Source organism: Leptinotarsa decemlineata, unplaced genomic scaffold, assembly GCF_025532065.1.
Source record: "Leptinotarsa decemlineata unplaced genomic scaffold, Ldec_3_MD MMD2_P_RNA_scaffold_9, whole genome shotgun sequence".
NCBI lineage: Eukaryota > Metazoa > Arthropoda > Insecta > Coleoptera > Chrysomelidae > Leptinotarsa > Leptinotarsa decemlineata.
The window spans coordinates 12,166,482-12,183,958 of record NW_027412536.1 but is presented as its reverse complement, the minus strand read 5'-3'; the positions used below and the strand labels follow the sequence as shown (position 1 = coordinate 12,183,958).

General features: G+C 33.6%; 2 protein-coding genes across 9 annotated transcripts in view; one reads left to right on the top strand and one right to left on the bottom strand.

The window, feature by feature from the left end:
* Window positions 1-4,238, top strand: part of AdamTS-A (ADAM metallopeptidase with thrombospondin type 1 motif A) — a 454,792-nt gene extending 450,554 nt beyond the window's left edge. For all 7 annotated transcript variants that reach the window (XM_074170637.1, XM_074170639.1, XM_074170641.1 and 4 more), the window contains one exon: window positions 1,838-4,238. In XM_074170637.1, the coding sequence (XP_074026738.1) occupies window positions 1,838-1,924 (87 nt within the window). In that variant the 3' untranslated portion in view covers window positions 1,925-4,238. The remainder of the gene's footprint in view (window positions 1-1,837) is intronic.
* Window positions 1-15,061, bottom strand: part of Wwox (WW domain-containing oxidoreductase) — a 32,916-nt gene extending 17,855 nt beyond the window's left edge. Inside the window, exons 1-7 of one of the 2 annotated variants that reach the window (XM_023156948.2) lie at window positions 14,759-15,061; window positions 14,369-14,554; window positions 12,737-12,967; window positions 12,466-12,680; window positions 10,451-10,773; window positions 8,597-8,770; window positions 6,509-6,698 (exon numbers count right to left, since the gene is read on the bottom strand). In XM_023156948.2, coding sequence (XP_023012716.1) covers window positions 8,607-8,770; window positions 10,451-10,773; window positions 12,466-12,680; window positions 12,737-12,967; window positions 14,369-14,554; window positions 14,759-14,902 — 1,263 coding nt within the window. In that variant the 5' untranslated portion in view covers window positions 14,903-15,061 and the 3' untranslated portion in view covers window positions 6,509-6,698; window positions 8,597-8,606. Of the gene's footprint in view, window positions 1-6,508; window positions 6,699-8,596; window positions 8,771-10,450; window positions 10,774-12,465; window positions 12,681-12,736; window positions 12,968-14,368; window positions 14,555-14,758 lie in introns of those variants that run through there. The other variant, XM_023156947.2, reaches the window with a different exon arrangement.
* Window positions 15,062-17,477: the final 2,416 nt, after the last annotated feature.

Here is a 17,477-nt window from a genome sequence, read left to right as displayed (position 1 = left end):
AAAATAATCTACATATGACCCATTTTTCTGGCAATAGCGGCTTGTTTCTAAGTGCATACGCAACTGTACTTGTTGTGAAGGACCCCAAAAATGATCGAGAAAGGCTTTCTTCAAATCGGAAAAATTATCAAACGAATCTAACAAAGCATCTGCCCAAATTCGGCTCTGTTTTTGAAACAAATTATTACACCAAAAGGGAATTTGTACAGGAGGTACGTTCAAATTTACAACAGCTTGTTCTAGTTTATTGATAAACATAACTGGATGTATTCCTTCCGTATCAAAAATTGGCAAAATATATGTTGCGCTTGTTGAAATAAAATTTGCATACCCTGCTGGGGCATGTGGCTGAAGGCACGATAACGACTGTTGAGGTAGATTGGCTCCTGCTAGGTTTTCATTGTTAACATAATTATTTTGCCCATTTAAATTTCTTCAAGCACTTACAGAGGCAAAATTTACATGATTTCAATATTCATTATTCAACCTAGAATTATCTGTATTATTAACATTAAAGTTAGTGGAAAAAACTGGTTGTGGCAAATTATATAGCGACTGGGCCCAGGTACAACCCTATTAGACAAAAACGTAGGTGATACAGAAGCACAACTAGGAAGCATGTCAAGCGAACTAAAATTTACAGGCAGAGGTGCAGAAAAAATGCCCGCATTGTTATTGGACAAGGCCGAAGGCAAGCTGTTTCTCCTACTCCCAACTTCGTTGAACAGTGCTTTTCTTGTTTGCGGCTCCATAAAGCTATTACGTAAAGTACTCATACCTGGTGTTCCTCGAATGTCCAACCTATCTTTCGTTGTTTCCACTTGGTCAGATGAACCTGGGGCAGTCATCGAAATATTAGTCACAATTTCACCTTGTCCGGCTTGAACCGAAGCATTCCTTGCTGGGACGGAAGGAATAGGAGTGGGCCCCTCGTGATATGAATTTCGATTCTGTGATTTGCTTCGTAAATCATATTGGGCGTTTGGCGTTTGTTGAAATGGCATTGTCGCGGACTCCAGCTCCACGTTGTGTGCTAAGATGTAGCAAAATAAATTCTAGGGGGCTCAGGGGTGAAGCAAATAGGTTCGGCTGTGACGTAGTCAGCAACAAAAACCAACGGAGGAAACGTTTTCACAATTTATTTTAGAGTGTGTAGGTACATCAACAAGAGACAACCCTGGAAGGAGATACAAATTTAGCAGTAGCCAGCCACCAAACAAGCAGCCAAACTATTAATAATTATCTATTACATACCTGCAGGTAAAGAGTAGCAAATATCTAGGTTTGTTATCACCAGAAAGCACGGGTGTCACATTGAGTCTACCGACAACTTCAAATGCCAGAAATGTCTCCCAAATACCCACGAATGCTCTCCCGCAGCTGCGCTATGAACAACTACCTTGATGAGGCCAGCAGTGCTGTGCCTCAACCAAAGGTACCGGTACCCAAGGCATATTGTCACAATATTGAATCTCGAAGAAAATGAAGAATGATTTTAATGAACTCAAGGGTTTGACCCTCTCTTCAAATCAAAAATAATGTCAAGCATTTTCTGGTAAAGAATACCTTTTATAATTTCAAAGATTTTTTTCAACTGTTTTCAACTGTTTCTTTCACAGGTAAATTTTAGTATGATTAGTGTTATAATTGACCGAAAAAATTTCAGTTTATTCAAAATTACAGCATTGAACCAAAGAGGTAGACTGGTGATTTTGGAATAAATTACCATTAACCATTATTGTCTAACTACCAGTCTACTTTTTTATTGTAATGTTATTGATAATTCAAATTGAATTCAAAAAGAGTTCTCACTAATGAAAATTTTTTTTCATTCTAGGAAACCTCAGCATCTGGTAAATGCGGAGGATACTGTGGAAACTGTATGCCCGATCCAAATGTAGGTTTGGCTGTAGAAATAACTTAAAATTTCACCTACCTAAATCTGTGTTCAAAGAGGCATGAGATAAATATTCGAGTTGAAAACATTGAAGGGTTGTAAACTGAGAAACTTTGTTGGGCTTCAAATTCGATATTTCGAAAAAAGGAGAACTTGTAGAAAACATCAAGTTTCTCAAGAATTACAATTTGAAATATTCAATGAATTAACTTCCGCACCGCATAAGCTTTGATGTCACACTTCTACAATTAACTACTACTCTCTACCCCTAGTAGAGGTGCTAATGTTATCATCCTTTTCTTTGTTTGATCACTGCTGAATAAGTGGAACTTACAGGTACTTCATGACAAGTATTTATATATACCTAAAAAATCCACGTTGGTTAGATTTTCAATTCTTACCCAATAATAATCCATGACATTGGGTTGTCTTCAAAAATAAATGAATCTCAAATTTCAAATTATTTGATTCAGGATCTTCAATAATACATCAATAAGTATTGCATCCTTGATAACCAATGGCAAAGTTTAGAAATTTAGTACAATAAATTGTTTATATTTCATGTTAGCAATTACAAAACTTTAAAAAAATATCTCACAGACTTTGAGAGAATTCAACCTGATATATCCATTATGGAAAATAATTTCTAATATGTCCGACACCTCCTGTCACATCATTCTCAAGTTTAAGTTGAAAGGAAGATTACATAAAGCCCCTTCATCCTCATTTGCTACAAATGGCATTTCCTTGAACTCTCGTAGTTTTTTTTATAACAAATACTTGAGAGATATCAAGCAAGAAGACTTCAATTGTATTATAAGATAAAACTGCCCAGTATTTTAGTATTAAACTTTTGCATAAAGTACTTCTTAAGTAGGTTTAAAAGAACTGCCATACCACCAAATTGTGGAAATTTTATTTTACATGTGATTGCTAATCTTTATACTTAGATAATGAGTTTGTTTATGTCCTGCCAAATATTCTGCCGACTTATTATTACTAATGTTTATACTAGAAAAAATATGGACAGAGAAAATATGTTGATATAATTACAAATTTCAAGTCGTTTAAACAAAATTGTGATCTAGTGGGCACAAAATTGAACTGCCAGCAATAACAAAAAATGGCCATCTGAAAATACAACACAATAATTTTCTCATGAAAAATTGGAAAAGAATTTCATCATAAATCAACTGTTGATTATGTGAAATGTAGTAAAATTTTAAAAAATGTTGATAAAATTCTGATGAATGTGAGAAAAATTAAATGAATAAAACTTTTCGGCTGTTTATGGTTGCGCTCATAAACTTTCTCAGAGTACAATTAGCTTACTCTGAACCTTTAAATGTACCATAGTATTATAAAACTCATAATCATATCAAAGTCATAATCATATCAAAGTCATAATCAAAAAAATCAAAGCTTTCAAAAAGAGTGAAGTTATTGATATATTACTATGTACGAAAATTTAACGTGAATGTTTGGGCTTACTGAAGAAAATACAGTATCCTATGGTCCATAAGTTGTAAAAATACCAACTACATAAAAATGACAATTGACACCTTAAGTTGATGTTTATGTACAAAACTGTTTTGAACAGTCACTTCAAATTTTAAATGGTAATGTGTTTACTCGTATAATCACCTGGCCATACTCTGCATCATCAGCAGGAGTAAATTTATGAATGCAACCTATGTCTATTTACTACAATCACATAAAATTTGAATGAATATAATCGGTTTGACAGTAGTAACTTGAACTTCAATCTTCATAAACACTCGTTTCTGTAACTATTTTGAAATACATCAAGGATTCACGAGAAAATTTTTGTTTTGTTAACTCATGTTTTCGATGAGTGATTTACAAAAAAGAATACTAATAATGGTCAAAAGTTTTTGAAATTGCGAACTCATTTCTACTTACCTCATATTGAGGTGTTCTACATAGGTTATGTTTACTTTCTAAATGTACATTTTCAGTTCAAGTCGGAACAATTTTCAATCAAATGTGTGTGTATGTATTTCTTAGTTTAATAGCTTCAAATATTTTAAGACAAATATTACTGCCAATACATTTTTGTCTCGGCATTGTTGACCATTCAAGTGAGTCCAAGTGAACTAGTCCTAGAAACCGCACCGGATTTTGTATCATTATCCGTTTATTTATTTATGCTACTGCCAGTGTTGTATATATGTACTTGTATTTATTTTCTGTGTATATTTTCACTTTGCGGCCTCTGTTTACATGTCCTGTATTTGTAATAATTTTAAAGTTTTCCTCAAGACTGTTAAAATACTCAAGAATGTTATAACTGAAAAGAGTTCAATAAATATTAACCAATTTGTAATATTTCTTGAAACATATATATCATGAATGTGGTAATATGCCGCTAAAAATCATTTTTCGAAAAATGTTAATTCTTCAACTTCTCTATATTTCACTAGACTTAGTTGATCAAATAAATGTTTGCCACTATTTTAATCTTTGATTCCCAACCCAATATCCTAGTACTATATGCAAGTTTTTTTTGTGTGCCCTACATTAATTTCATTCACTGCAAACTTTTCGGCGATTGATTATCGCCTTTCTCGGGGCTACAAGTAGATCGAATAATAAGTCAGAATAACTTTGTGCAATGCCATCTCCTGAGTGTACCCACTTACTCAATTGTTTTGGCGAGTAGTGGCATCGTTTCTTTAATAAATATGGATTTTTCCATGAAAAGTCATAAAAGCTTTTGCATTTGAAATAATATAGTGTATAGTTAAAGCCGTATGTCTGTTCAATGATAAAGGATTGTTTTCTCACTGAAAACAGTTAATATGTTTCTACCTAAGAGTGGGTATGTGCGGTATCAAGATATTCCTATAAATTTCGTTCAAAAGTCTGACAAAATCTCTTCGCTCTCTATAATTTTTTTTTATGAAAAAAAACTTGTGATTCAACTCAAAATGGTGGGTACTCAATATAATCCATTCAAATTATTTTTTTCTTATTAATCAGAGGGCTATGCTTGAAGACTGGCAGTAAACAAATCTAAAGAAATGAACTTTAAACGTTCAAGCCAGTTTCGAATATACCTACACAGTAGGATGAATGGACTGACGCCTATCAGAAAACAACTACTCCCCTGGCTAATAACACGAAGGGTTGTTTTCTGATAGACATCAGTTCATTCATCCTACTGTGTAGGTATATTCGAGACTGGCTTGAACGTTTGAAGTTAATTTCTTTAGATTTGTTTACTGCCAGTCTTCAAGCATAGCCCACTGACTAATAAGAAAGTTTTTCTTCCTTATTCAGAGGAATCGGGCAAATTACGGATATGCAGTTGGTTAGTACCTCGTCCACTAGATGGAGTGACATTTTGTTGTTCGCTCCAAATTAGGAAGAGGAATGAAATACTCTGAAAGAATTCCGATTTTCAATTATGTTATAGTTAGTAGTTTTCAATTATGGAATATCATTGACTTTAGGTTGATGATGGCCGCTATCTTGCACTGATGAGTGACTAATGAGCCCGAAACCAGTCTGCAAGTGTGCCCGTTCCAAAATTGAAGGTTGACTCTTTCAGTTGTATTGCCAATTGCATATGCAGGAAATTTTCTGTGAAGATTCCTGCACTGACGCCTGTCGGATACAATCCAACATCCTTCGTGGTATTAGCCAGGGTAGTAGTTGTTTTCTGATAGGCGTCAGTCCATTCAACCTACTGTGTAGGTATATTCGAGACTGGCTTGAACGTTTAAAGTTCATTTCTTTAGATTTCATTCTAATTATACCTAAATACATATATCATATCACAATCCATACAGAGTTTCCAATAAACTACGTTAGTGAGTTTCGTTGGTGATATCTTACCTTTCAAATTGTAATATACGTAATTGTGTTAACTAGTTTAGTTAAAAAATCTATTTCCGTTAACCAGCTGTCGCACCCCTATGAACGACAACGCTCAGAAGTCGAAACTTGTGCGAGTTAAGAACTAACGAGGTCTTACCTTTTAACGTGTGATTTCTAACACGGCTTGGACGATAGCAAGTGAAAATCGATCGTTCAGCCTGGGGCTTGAATCAGAACCGACCGGCTACCGACCAATAGTTTTTCTGAAGAAAGGTTAGGTGGGTAACAGGATAAAATTTTTCTTAAAAAACAATTGTTTTCTTGCCGAAGTTTCGAATTTAATCAAATTCGTGTTGCATTTTAGTTTCCTTATTTGTGGAACTTTTTGTAACTGAGTTTGAAGATTTTAGTTTGATACTGTTTCATGATATTTATCTTTTGTTGATGAGTCGACTTGAAGTTGATACATCTTTCTGTTTTCTATAATCACAAAAAGTTTTTCTAACAACATATCTTGATATAAATGCTTATAATTCAATCTATTTTGTAGCCCTGAGGAAGGCAATAATCAATCTCGGAAACATTAGCAAATAAAATTGTGAACACTGAGTATTATTTTTTATGTCCAACCGCTCATGAAATTTAAAGTCACAACACATAGGGACGTGAAAATTTTATTGTATCGTTTGTAATATTTTGTTGGTAGCATAGATAAACTTTGATTGAATTTTTTCAATGCTGTCTGTTAGATTTTAAAATAGGAGTTGAATATCATGGATGGATATAATATAAAATAATTTTTATAGTAACTTTTTTATTGGAATTGTATTGACAAACTTGTCAAGATTCAACAGACATGACCCTTGATATTGGGTTCAATGACTGCCCAGAAATAATAGGTAACCAATTATTTAGTACCATAATTATTACGGAAAGTTGAATGTTATCACATTTTGTCCTAAAAAAAACAGAAATTTCAGAAAACTGTTATTTTCAAGCAGGATATTGCACCTTTCCATAACTGTATGTTAATCATGAGACTTGAAAAAAAAATTAACTGATACAAAAGATACTATTAGATTAGTCTTTCTCAAAGTGGGCAATAACGGCAACTTGAGGGCGCTGAAAGCCTATAGGGGGGCAGTGGTTTAGGGGGGCGATGAAGTGGTTTAGGGGGGCGATGGCTGATTTAATTTTTTTTTTGCTTTTAACACATTTTATCGCTTCTTTACGCTTAACGCGCGTTTCCTCGTGTAACGCCATCTAGGGGACTATACAGTAACTATTTCCTGTTCGATTGTTGTCAAACTGTACAATAGATGGCATTAAGCTTCAATGCGAAACAAGAAGTTTCTAGTCTTCATTCTCGAAAGTACTAGGCCCGCCTGCTGCTTCATATAAAAGCTCGCGCGCCATTCAGCTAGTTATGTCATTCGACGATATTACGAAAACAAGTGAATTTAGTTAGCGACTAAAGGTAAAGGTAAAGGTAAAGGTAAAGTGCTGTACGTGCGGTGGTGAATACTCTGAGTGTTGTCATTGGCAAGTTTATAATACTCGATTCTTTACTTTGGCATTTTTGAAGACAAACTTATGTCGAAAGCAAAAAAGAAGAAACGGCAGTATAGCGCGGAATATATAAAATATGGATTTATTGAAAATCCCACAAATCCATCTTCGCCTATGTGCCTTCTTTGTCAAAAAACATTTTCGAATGAAGCGGTGAAACTATCAAGGCTACAAGATCATTTGAATAAAATGCATTCAGATAAAAAAATACAAAAGTGTGACTTATTTTCATAACTGGAAAAGAAACACTCAGCTCAGCCAACTGTGTCAAAACTTTTTTCAGCGGCTTCTAAGCAAAACGACGACGGACTCCGAGCTTCCTACAATACCTCCTTACTAATTGCTCAAACAGGTAAATCTCACACTATTGGATAGGATTTAATTTTACCGGCAATAAAAGAAGTAACAACTACTGTGCTCCATAAACCAGCGGCAGATGTTATCCGAAAAATTCCTTTAAGCAATAGTTCCGTACAAAGACGAATTGATGAGATGGCTGAAAACATTGAAGAATAATTGTGCCATCATCTGAAGACTTCTAAATTCTCAATTCAGTTAGATGAGTTCACTTTACTAACCAATGAAGCATTGTTGTTGTCATACGTGAGGTTTATTGAAAATGAGAAAATATATCGAAAACTACTATTTGCAGGAAATTTAGAGACGTATACAAAAGGAGAAACCATATATAATACACTGGAAAAATTTTATGATGAGAAAGAAACTCCACCGAAGAATATTATATCAGCTGCTACGGATGGCGCTCCGGCTATGACAGGACGTCACAAAGGCTTCTTAGCGTATTTAAAAAATAAAATTCCAGATGTGGTCGCTGTACATTGCGTCATTCACAGGAAACATTTGTGATTCTTAAGATGTAGTAAAATAAAAAAAATTGGGGGGCGTTAGAAAATAATTAATTCTCACATAAATCGAATTGTAGAAAATGTTGAATAGCTTTCTAGATCAAAACGAAAAACAGAAGAAATACTTGAAATACCACTCAAGATATTAAAAATAAAAAATGTAATACATTACAAAAATATAATATACAGGGTATGTATTTTAAAATCAATCATTTCCAGACAAATTGGAAGTGGCAGCTTATTTGAAGTTTTGAAAAAATGAAAAAATGATTGGGAGAATTTGCTGTTGACAAAAGGTATAAATACTATGCTTGAAGGAATCACATGTTTTAAAATTGTTTCGATGTTAACACAATAAAATTATTATTTTTAACTTTCCTTACAATCATTTTTGTGAAAGAAAATTAAAAGAAAATTTTACCTCTTCAACTTCACTCTTCCAATGCTCTTTTGGTCTCGTATTCCATACCAGGAGCATTATTTCCCAGTACGCTTTTAATCATTTCAACACTTGTATCCCACAGAGCTTGGGCCAATTGATCATCTCTTGCTGCTGCACTTTCTTGACACTGATAACAGTTGTTGAAATAGACACCTGAAATGAATATGGATATTTGAAGCTCGAGATTTATAATATCATTTAGGGAACATTGGAAAAAAATTACATTTATTCTGAACATTGCAGAAAATACAATTCAGGATATTTTCCATGAGAAATTGAGGACACAAATAATAATTGATTCATTTATTTATTTTTTTTTATCCTGGAAATTTTTATTAAGACAAATATAAAGGTCGACTATTCATAACTTCTAGTTAATTTAATTGACTTTGTTTAGTAATCCAGTACTGGAAATGCACTACTTCCTAGAACATCCTGGAATCTGAATTTTCAACACAGGATAATTGTTGCCACAAGAAACCGTCGATAGAAACATTCTAATACTGATTGTTTCATTTATATATTGTATTATTTTTTCAGATAAATGTAAGTCACCTCTTTAAAATGACTAGTCAATTTAGAAGACTGATTGGTAAATTTTAGTGCTTTTTTAGTGATCACTTTAACTGAGATTATTTTACTCATGAGTTACATGAAATATTTCGTGGTATGTTTAAGCAAATATTTGATCAGAAAATTCTCAAATACTAATAAATTCAAAATAACTAGTATTCTATTATACTAAAATTCCATAATAGTAGGCACTAAATTCTCAGAAATATTATTGCATTAAAACGAAAACATTGTTGTCAGGTTGAGATTCTACATATTTTATCATCTTCTATTTGAGATTTAAGCCACACACACAAAGCTAAATGGTAATACAATAACGGACAACATGTTTTATTCATTAAAGAAACTTCCTGCTAATGAAATGTATTCAACAGTATCAATGTTTATTAAATGCATATAAAAATTCAAATTATATTCTGTGACCAAAATTTATAAATGACAACGTTGCGTACACAGTGGTGGGGAAAAAAGACCGGCAGATTGAATTTGCCATAAGAAAAAATATGAATATATGAATATCGGCCCATCAGCTGAGCGTGGTTAGTTTAACATTCATGAGTGTAACATTCGTTAAATAATAACTAGAGTAAATATTAATTTTTTTCTTTGACTGTTATTATAATTTATTTAATAAAGATTTAGGTATATTTCAAAAGTGATCAGTTTTGGAATTTCTGTTATAAAAACTCTAAAATTGGAAAAACCTTTTTCAATAATATAATAAATAATGATATTTTTGTATAATACCTACCCTAGATAAACATAAAAGAGAAATAATACACTTTCTGTAGATTTAATCCATTCCTAAGAAGTTATAATGTAGTCAATGTCACAATATTAGGTACCTACATTTGTAAAAAAAAAGGTTAACAGTGAATAAAAAATAATTTTTATAAGGGATAACAACCAAGGAATTTGTTAAGGACTGAAACAAGGAAAATGTCAATATAAAACAGTTTCATTTTGTGCTGTGACGTCAGAAATGACGTAACAATCATTTCTGAGAATTCAGTGACTACTATTTTGGAATTATATTATAGTTCATCACAATCTGTTTCTGGTACTTAGTAAGCTATGTATTGATAGCCCTGTCATCACTTTCAAGACCATAGGTACCCACACAATTGATATACCGACAAATTTTTGAAAGATTTTTCCTCCATTTTTTAAAAATAATTCTTTATGGAACAATATGAACAAAATCAGTTTCAGTGAAAAATGTTACACGTTGAATTAGAAATAACCTCAAAGATCTCTTACCTGTCACACCAACCAGCTCTAAAGCTGTGGCACAATATACAGTTGTACTTGCAGCCTGTTGTAAACTTTTTGTAAATGGCCTTACAATAGCAAATAAAACTCTATACAACCACCAGTTTCTTCCCAATTTTGAAGAGACCATATTTCCCGGGTGTAAACTAAACACTGATATACCATCAGACTTCAAGATTTTTGCCAACTGTCTTGCAAACAGAACGTTGCATAACTTGGAATTGTTATAGGCCATCATGTCCCAGTATTTGCTACTGGATTCAGGCGAAAGTGTCAAAGGAGATATATTTTCTATGGTTAAATTAGCAAATCTGAAATGTAAAATGAATAGTTAGATACTTCTTCGGGGTTGCTCATTATTGATAATATATTTTTATTACAATTTAACCATACAAAAACAAATAGTCTGTCTTACAAAGGTCAGCTCTAAACATGATAACTGAATAAAATATAAAATTGAAAAAATATATATCTGAATTATTTTGGTACTGCTAGATTTTAAAGAACTATCACTGAAAATAGAAAAATACAATAGCTAGATATTGACAGAAAGATGATTCAATAGGTCTAATTTCTTTATCCAACACTATAACAACTGAAAAACGGTATAATTCGTTTATCCATTCAACTACTGAGGTGAAAGTAATAATCTTCATTTGTTGTGACCACAAGCAGCTCTTAGAAATCATTTCAGTACAAGTTGTATGCTTGAAGATGTAAGTTAGACTTTTCTTCTCAGAACAAAATTTTTAGGGGTAAAAATAAGTTATTTTAACTCAACCAATAATCAATATGCAGATGAAGTTACAATCGGTATAATAATAGTGAGACTGGTTACCTTAGGTGATTGTATAAGAGGGAATCTTAGAGGAAACATATAGTTATCAGTAAGTAGAATAAAAGTTGGAATGTAATGAAATATGAAAAAGTAAAATAAAAAGTTAAATAAAATTCCCCTTCAACCAATAGGTAAATAAGTTCCCAAATCATTTTTTTAAATAGAAAAAGCATTTTGATACAATGAATACTCTATTAATTTCATAAAATTATGGGAAAATTATGAAATGGCAACACACAATTATTTAGAACCAAAATTTAGACAAAAATCAAAGAAAAACTATGGCATAGGTAAAGATCAAAATTTTCACAGAAAAACTAAAAACAAAAAATCTCACTATTAGTCACCCCTAACGTCCCAAATAACACATTTTAATAAAATATATTTCAGTTCCTTAATAATGAGTTAAAGGCACAGAATTTAAGTGAAAGACGATAGAATGTTCGAAACCCTTGACAAAACAATCATTGTTCATGACCACTGTAAAATCTACAAATAATGTATGACATGTATTTAAGTAAAACTCTATTGTGAGATTTTCACAGTTTACAAAACCGTAAGACATGTTTCACTTCATGATATCTTCTTCAGGTGTGTTCGTACTGGATATGAGGATTTCAATGGTAGTTTATTAAGGAGTAGTTCAAGCTTGGTTACGAATGCATTCACATCAGACGAAGGGGCTCTATATAGGCATAAGATATAAATATTCATTTTTTTACTGAAGTCAATATAAAATTCGAATTGCTTTCCTTCCAAATGATAATTGGAAGCTAGAATATCAATGAAAGACAAGTTTTACTTATATCGGTTATTGACGATATATAGCAACATGGACCTGATGTTCCATACTTGGCAGTCATCAACATCATTGCCTATGATTTCTGTGAGTCTAGGTCTAAGCTATAGATACAATCTATTTCGATCCGTCAGTTTCTTCAGTTCTTCATTGATAGACCAGTATCGATATCACTTTTGAGTTCATCAATGCCCTGTGAGCAGCCTGGCTGTCTATTAGAATTTCTAAACGCTCATTTCCAAAATAGCAATCTGATTAATTACAAGACTGTTGCCTTCATCTTTGAAACATTAAACACAACATAACATTAAACATAACATTAAAATAACATAAAGAAAATTCATCAATGAAATTTAGGAAAAGTACCTGTGGGATTCAGAAGAAAGAACAACAACTCTTGATCCGGGGCCTAACAGAGGCTTCAGCAAAATAGTTAAATAAAAGTGAGACAGATGATTTACTTGAAATGTAGTTTCAAATCCATCTGGTGTTTTGCTATAAGGAAGTCCAAAAACTCCAGCATTCAAAATCAACATATCAATTCCATCATATTTGCTTTTAACCGTATTTGCAAATTGGACCTAAAATGTACAACAATAATATGATTTTTCTTAAAATTATACCACTTGTAACCTACCACTGATGAAAGAGAAGTTAGATCCAAGTGAATTGCAATACAATTATCACCTGCACCAGGTTTCTCTTCCTTGATCTGATTGATGGCTTCTTCTGCAGCTGAAAGATTTCGACAGGCCAATATAACCATGCAACCATGTTTAGCCAAAGACCTTGTGGTCTCAAAACCTATACCAGCATTTGCCCCTGTTATCAAAGCAATTTTACCATTCAAGTCCCTCCCATGAAGAACCTTCAATAAAAATAGAATTGAATAGTATTTAACATAAGATATGAATCAAATCAGTTTAGAATTTTCAAAATATAGAACTTACTGAAGCACTCTTGAACAAATTTGATAAACACATCAATATAAGACAAATACTTCCAAATAATTCAAAACTGGCCTAAACGTTTTCTATGTATAAGAAAAGTGACCACTATGGCTCGAACAATTAGTGTTGTCTAGTCAAAGTGAAATAAATTAAATATCAACAAGCAATTAGTATTTTTTTATTTTAAATTAATATCAACTTCTTGGCTTCATCCTGAAAAGCATTCTGGAATAAGAACCATTTACTTATGAGCTCTCTAGGTATGGTGTGAGACTTGCACCATTATTGAAGTTATATCGTTCATCAAATTAAAAAAAATGTTAAATTTATAAAATTTTCTGCACTAATACAGAGAATGAAATGGAGCAATGTGTGAGTGGTTCGTTCTACTAATTCAATCAACTGCTATGTGAAACGGTGGTACGAGCCTAATAGCCGAATGATAGAATATCTTTGCTTATCCATGCTAGAAATTGCACATTGAAAGGTAAGACCTCGTTAGTTCTTAGCTTGCACATTGAAAGGTAAACCTTCGTTAATTTTAAGCTTACACAAGCTTTGACTTCTGAAGGTTTCCGTTCAGGAGGAGATCAAAAATATTTGTTTTTTCAGCAGATATGAATATATGAATTGTAAAACTAACCCAACAGTTTGAAAAGTATGATGGAAATAGTCCATGACCATGTTTTATGGAAATAAAAGCCAAATAACTGAATAAACAATAATCAAGTTTGGTTTATTATACAAGGGCCAAGTCAAAAATTCAGTTTATCAAAAGTGGCGATGACCATATGAATCTGTTGAAATCTCAAATAAACTGAGGATTAACTTAGATGAATAAATTGCAACAAAAAAGTGATGTTCAAATTTTCTCGTACTATCTGTAATGCTGTTAGATTTTCAACCTGAATTGAAATGAACAAATTTTACAGGACTTATTTCAGAAAATACTGGGTGTAGCTCTTATAGAAAATCTGGAAGTGAAACAGGTTAAATTGAAAATATGTAATGCCACCAATTAAATCATTGTAGACAACAAACCTCTTTTACAAGTATTCAAATGATGTTTTCCTCATCTTCTGAAAACGCCAACTTGCTTAGAGAAAAAAGTATTGTATTTATGGTAACTGGGAAAACTGCTTGTTTTTGGATTCATTCTACGCCAGAGGTTCCAGTTTTACCTTTATTTCAATGACTATTCTACTTCATAAGAACTCTCCTCTATTCCAAATATACAAAATAAAAACAATGCCACCTCTTCTATGTGCCAATGTTTCAAATGCAGTATGCAGTCATTCCACTTGTGCCAGGTAACTTACTTGAAGTGCAGTACTAGAAGCATCAAACCTTTGTCGGAAATCATTGACGTGTTCCTTTTCTTCCACTGCAAAAGCTAACCTAGGATCTGTATAAGTAGTCCGCCTGTTTTCATGGTCCACATAAATCACCTTCCCAGTATTTTTATCAATACATCTCTCCCATCCAAAGGGAAGGTCTCCTGATACCTAATAAAATTAACATGTTTCAAAGTTGTGAATCTTTTACATAATTTACTGCTAAATCATTTTGTTCTTGGGCCAAAGAAAAATGTTTACAGGTTAAAAAATGCATGTTCCAATTTTGACACTCCAGTTAGCAATAGAAAAATTTCATTATATTACAAGAATAATTTATTTTGTATAAAATACGTTTTTTACTTTATACCATACCCTTTTCTTCTTTCCAGTTCTTGGATGTGTCCATTGAGTATTCTTGGTAAGATGATTAGCATAAAAAACACTACCATCCACTGTAACCCTTTCTTCCCAACCTGGAGGTAATTCGTCCTCACTATCAGAATCAGGTAGATTCATATTTTCTAGGAATATCCGAATTTCAGAACTCAACTAGAATAACAACTGAGGATTTTTCCTTATTCAAATGGTGTTTGGCGCAAAAACTACATTAATGTTATTAACTATTTTATATTCACTTTCATCACTGTCAAGGTGTCAGTTATGTTTATTAGGTGACCAACGAACATTCATTATTGATCCTTGATTTGTTAGATCAGCTGTTTTGGATGCGTTAACATAGACGTAAGACTATGGACCAAGCATTCGGTCAAAAGTATTCACTCCAAAGACTAAAAAAGGATAGGAACTAAGTAAGGTTGTTTTATTTGTTGCATATACTCGTAAACATTTCGCTTATAATTATAAAAATTTTCAATTCGGGAAAAATAGGAAGACTGGGATATTTCTGTGACTTTAATCCTTTATAATAAAAAATGGTCTTTTTACATATTTACAACATGTATAATCAATATTTAAAAGAATAACAAAAATTGTCTTAAAATTACTCATGAAGAATAGGGGGAGATTCAGCTTAATCTGTTTCTCGACTCAAACTTAAAAAAACACACAAGTATGCATGCATACAACTATATCTATAAATATAACGGAAAAAATTATTGAGGAATAAACATTTTGTGATAAGCAAATTTGTGGTTATTGAATCCTGAAAAATTAAAATGTGCCTAATGATAGAAAAGAGAGAAAACAAAGACAAAGCTATCATCAGCTAAAGTAATCAATTATTATTCTTAAGTAGCAAATTCAAACGTTTGAAGTTTCCAAATTATACAATTTGAATTCTCGGGATAATTTATTGTATTTCTTCACTTCACATGAGAAACTACGGGTAAATACGATTATTCAACTATTCTAGATAAAATAAATATAATTCTGTTTCTTGTTCTCAAATTTTGTAAATGTGATAAAGTCATAATTTTGTTAAGAAGGTTTTTTCTTGACTAGCAATGGTCATTGGTTAGTAAATGTAAGAGACAAACCTATATTTCCCAAACACAGCTAGCCCGATTTCTTCCTCTTCGAGCTGATTTAGTCGTATTAACAGATTTTATAACTCAAGTTAAGATATGAATTTTGGATCTTCTGCAATCTATTTGCAGCTTGAAATAAAGTAGGGCCGTAAGGCTAACACAGTAGGCCGGTTTGGAGAATATTAACGCCTCACATAGTGTCATCTTCAGATTAGTTGTTAATAAAGCTGAGTCTTTTCTTGAGTAGCAATTTACGGATCATAGTTATCAAATGTAAGAGACGTACCTATATTTCCCAAACACAGCTAGCCCGATTTCTTAATCTTCGAGCTGATTCAGTCATATTTACAGATTTCATAACTCAAGTTTTATATAGATAATCTTAAACTTTATACATCTGGAGAGAAGGATCTCCATCAGTCCTTGAAGAGTTCAAGGTATGAAATTCGGAATAGACAAATGTGCAATGGTCCATCTTAAAAAAGGACGATGCGGGGACTACGGAGAGGATGTGCAGCTCGTACTTGGAAGCATCCTACACCATTTGGATGCCGGAGAGACGTATAGTTACCTCGGGGTGGAACAACGCCACTCACAAAAGGTAACGGCAGTGAAGAACTCTCTCCGCGGCAAGTATCAGCACAAACTTCGACAGATCTGGTCATCGGAACTGTAGGGGAAGAACAAAGTTGCTGCAACAAATATGCTTGCCGTTCCAATGTTACTCTACTCGTTTGGAGTAGTGAAGTGGACTCGGGAGGAGCTGTATCAAATCGACGTAAAGACCCGAAAAATGATGCATCTCTATAGGAGTTTGCATCCCAAATCATCCGTTCCATGGTTGTCTTATCTCTCACAACAGGGATGCCGTGGACCTTTGAGTTTGGAGTGTCTACATGACAGAATGCCTGTAAAGTCGTCAGGAGTTCGGATTCCATTCTCTGCACGGTCCGCGACCATGAGAGATCAGGAATTGTAACATTTTTCTTTAGGGCAGCTGCCCGAGTAGCTGATGAACTCGGTTTAGTATTCGACACTGAACGAGGTGATCACAACTGTCATCGAGTTGGAACCGTTCAGCAAAAAGCTCATATAGAAGCCGCAGGGTTCACCTCACTTCTGCGGAAACACAAGGATAAGCCAATGAATGGGGTGTCCTTCAATAACATTGAAGACCTTAGCTCATCAAAGCGCCTGACTTTCGCTTTCCTCAGGTCGAGTGGGCTGGGGTCGGAAACTGAGGGGTTCATCATGGCTTGCCAGGATGGTGTCTTCAACACCTTAGTCTACCGAGTCGCGTGATGAGTATAGAGGTTCCTGACACAAGGTGCAGGGCCTGCCGCGAGGCGTCCGATACCCTAATGCACTTGCTATTAGCATGTCCAGCATTTGCGGTCTCGGCCTATATCCATCGAGATAACGCGGCCCTAAGAGTGCTGTATTACCATCTACGGCACTCTTACGGTATTGATGAGACACCGGTGTTGCCCTACGCTCCGGGGAATATTGAATCCCTTGTGCGGAACGAGAAGTGCCGAATTTACTGGAACTATTCGTTCCCCACCCTCAGGCTCATACAAGCTAATAAGCCTGATGTAGTACTT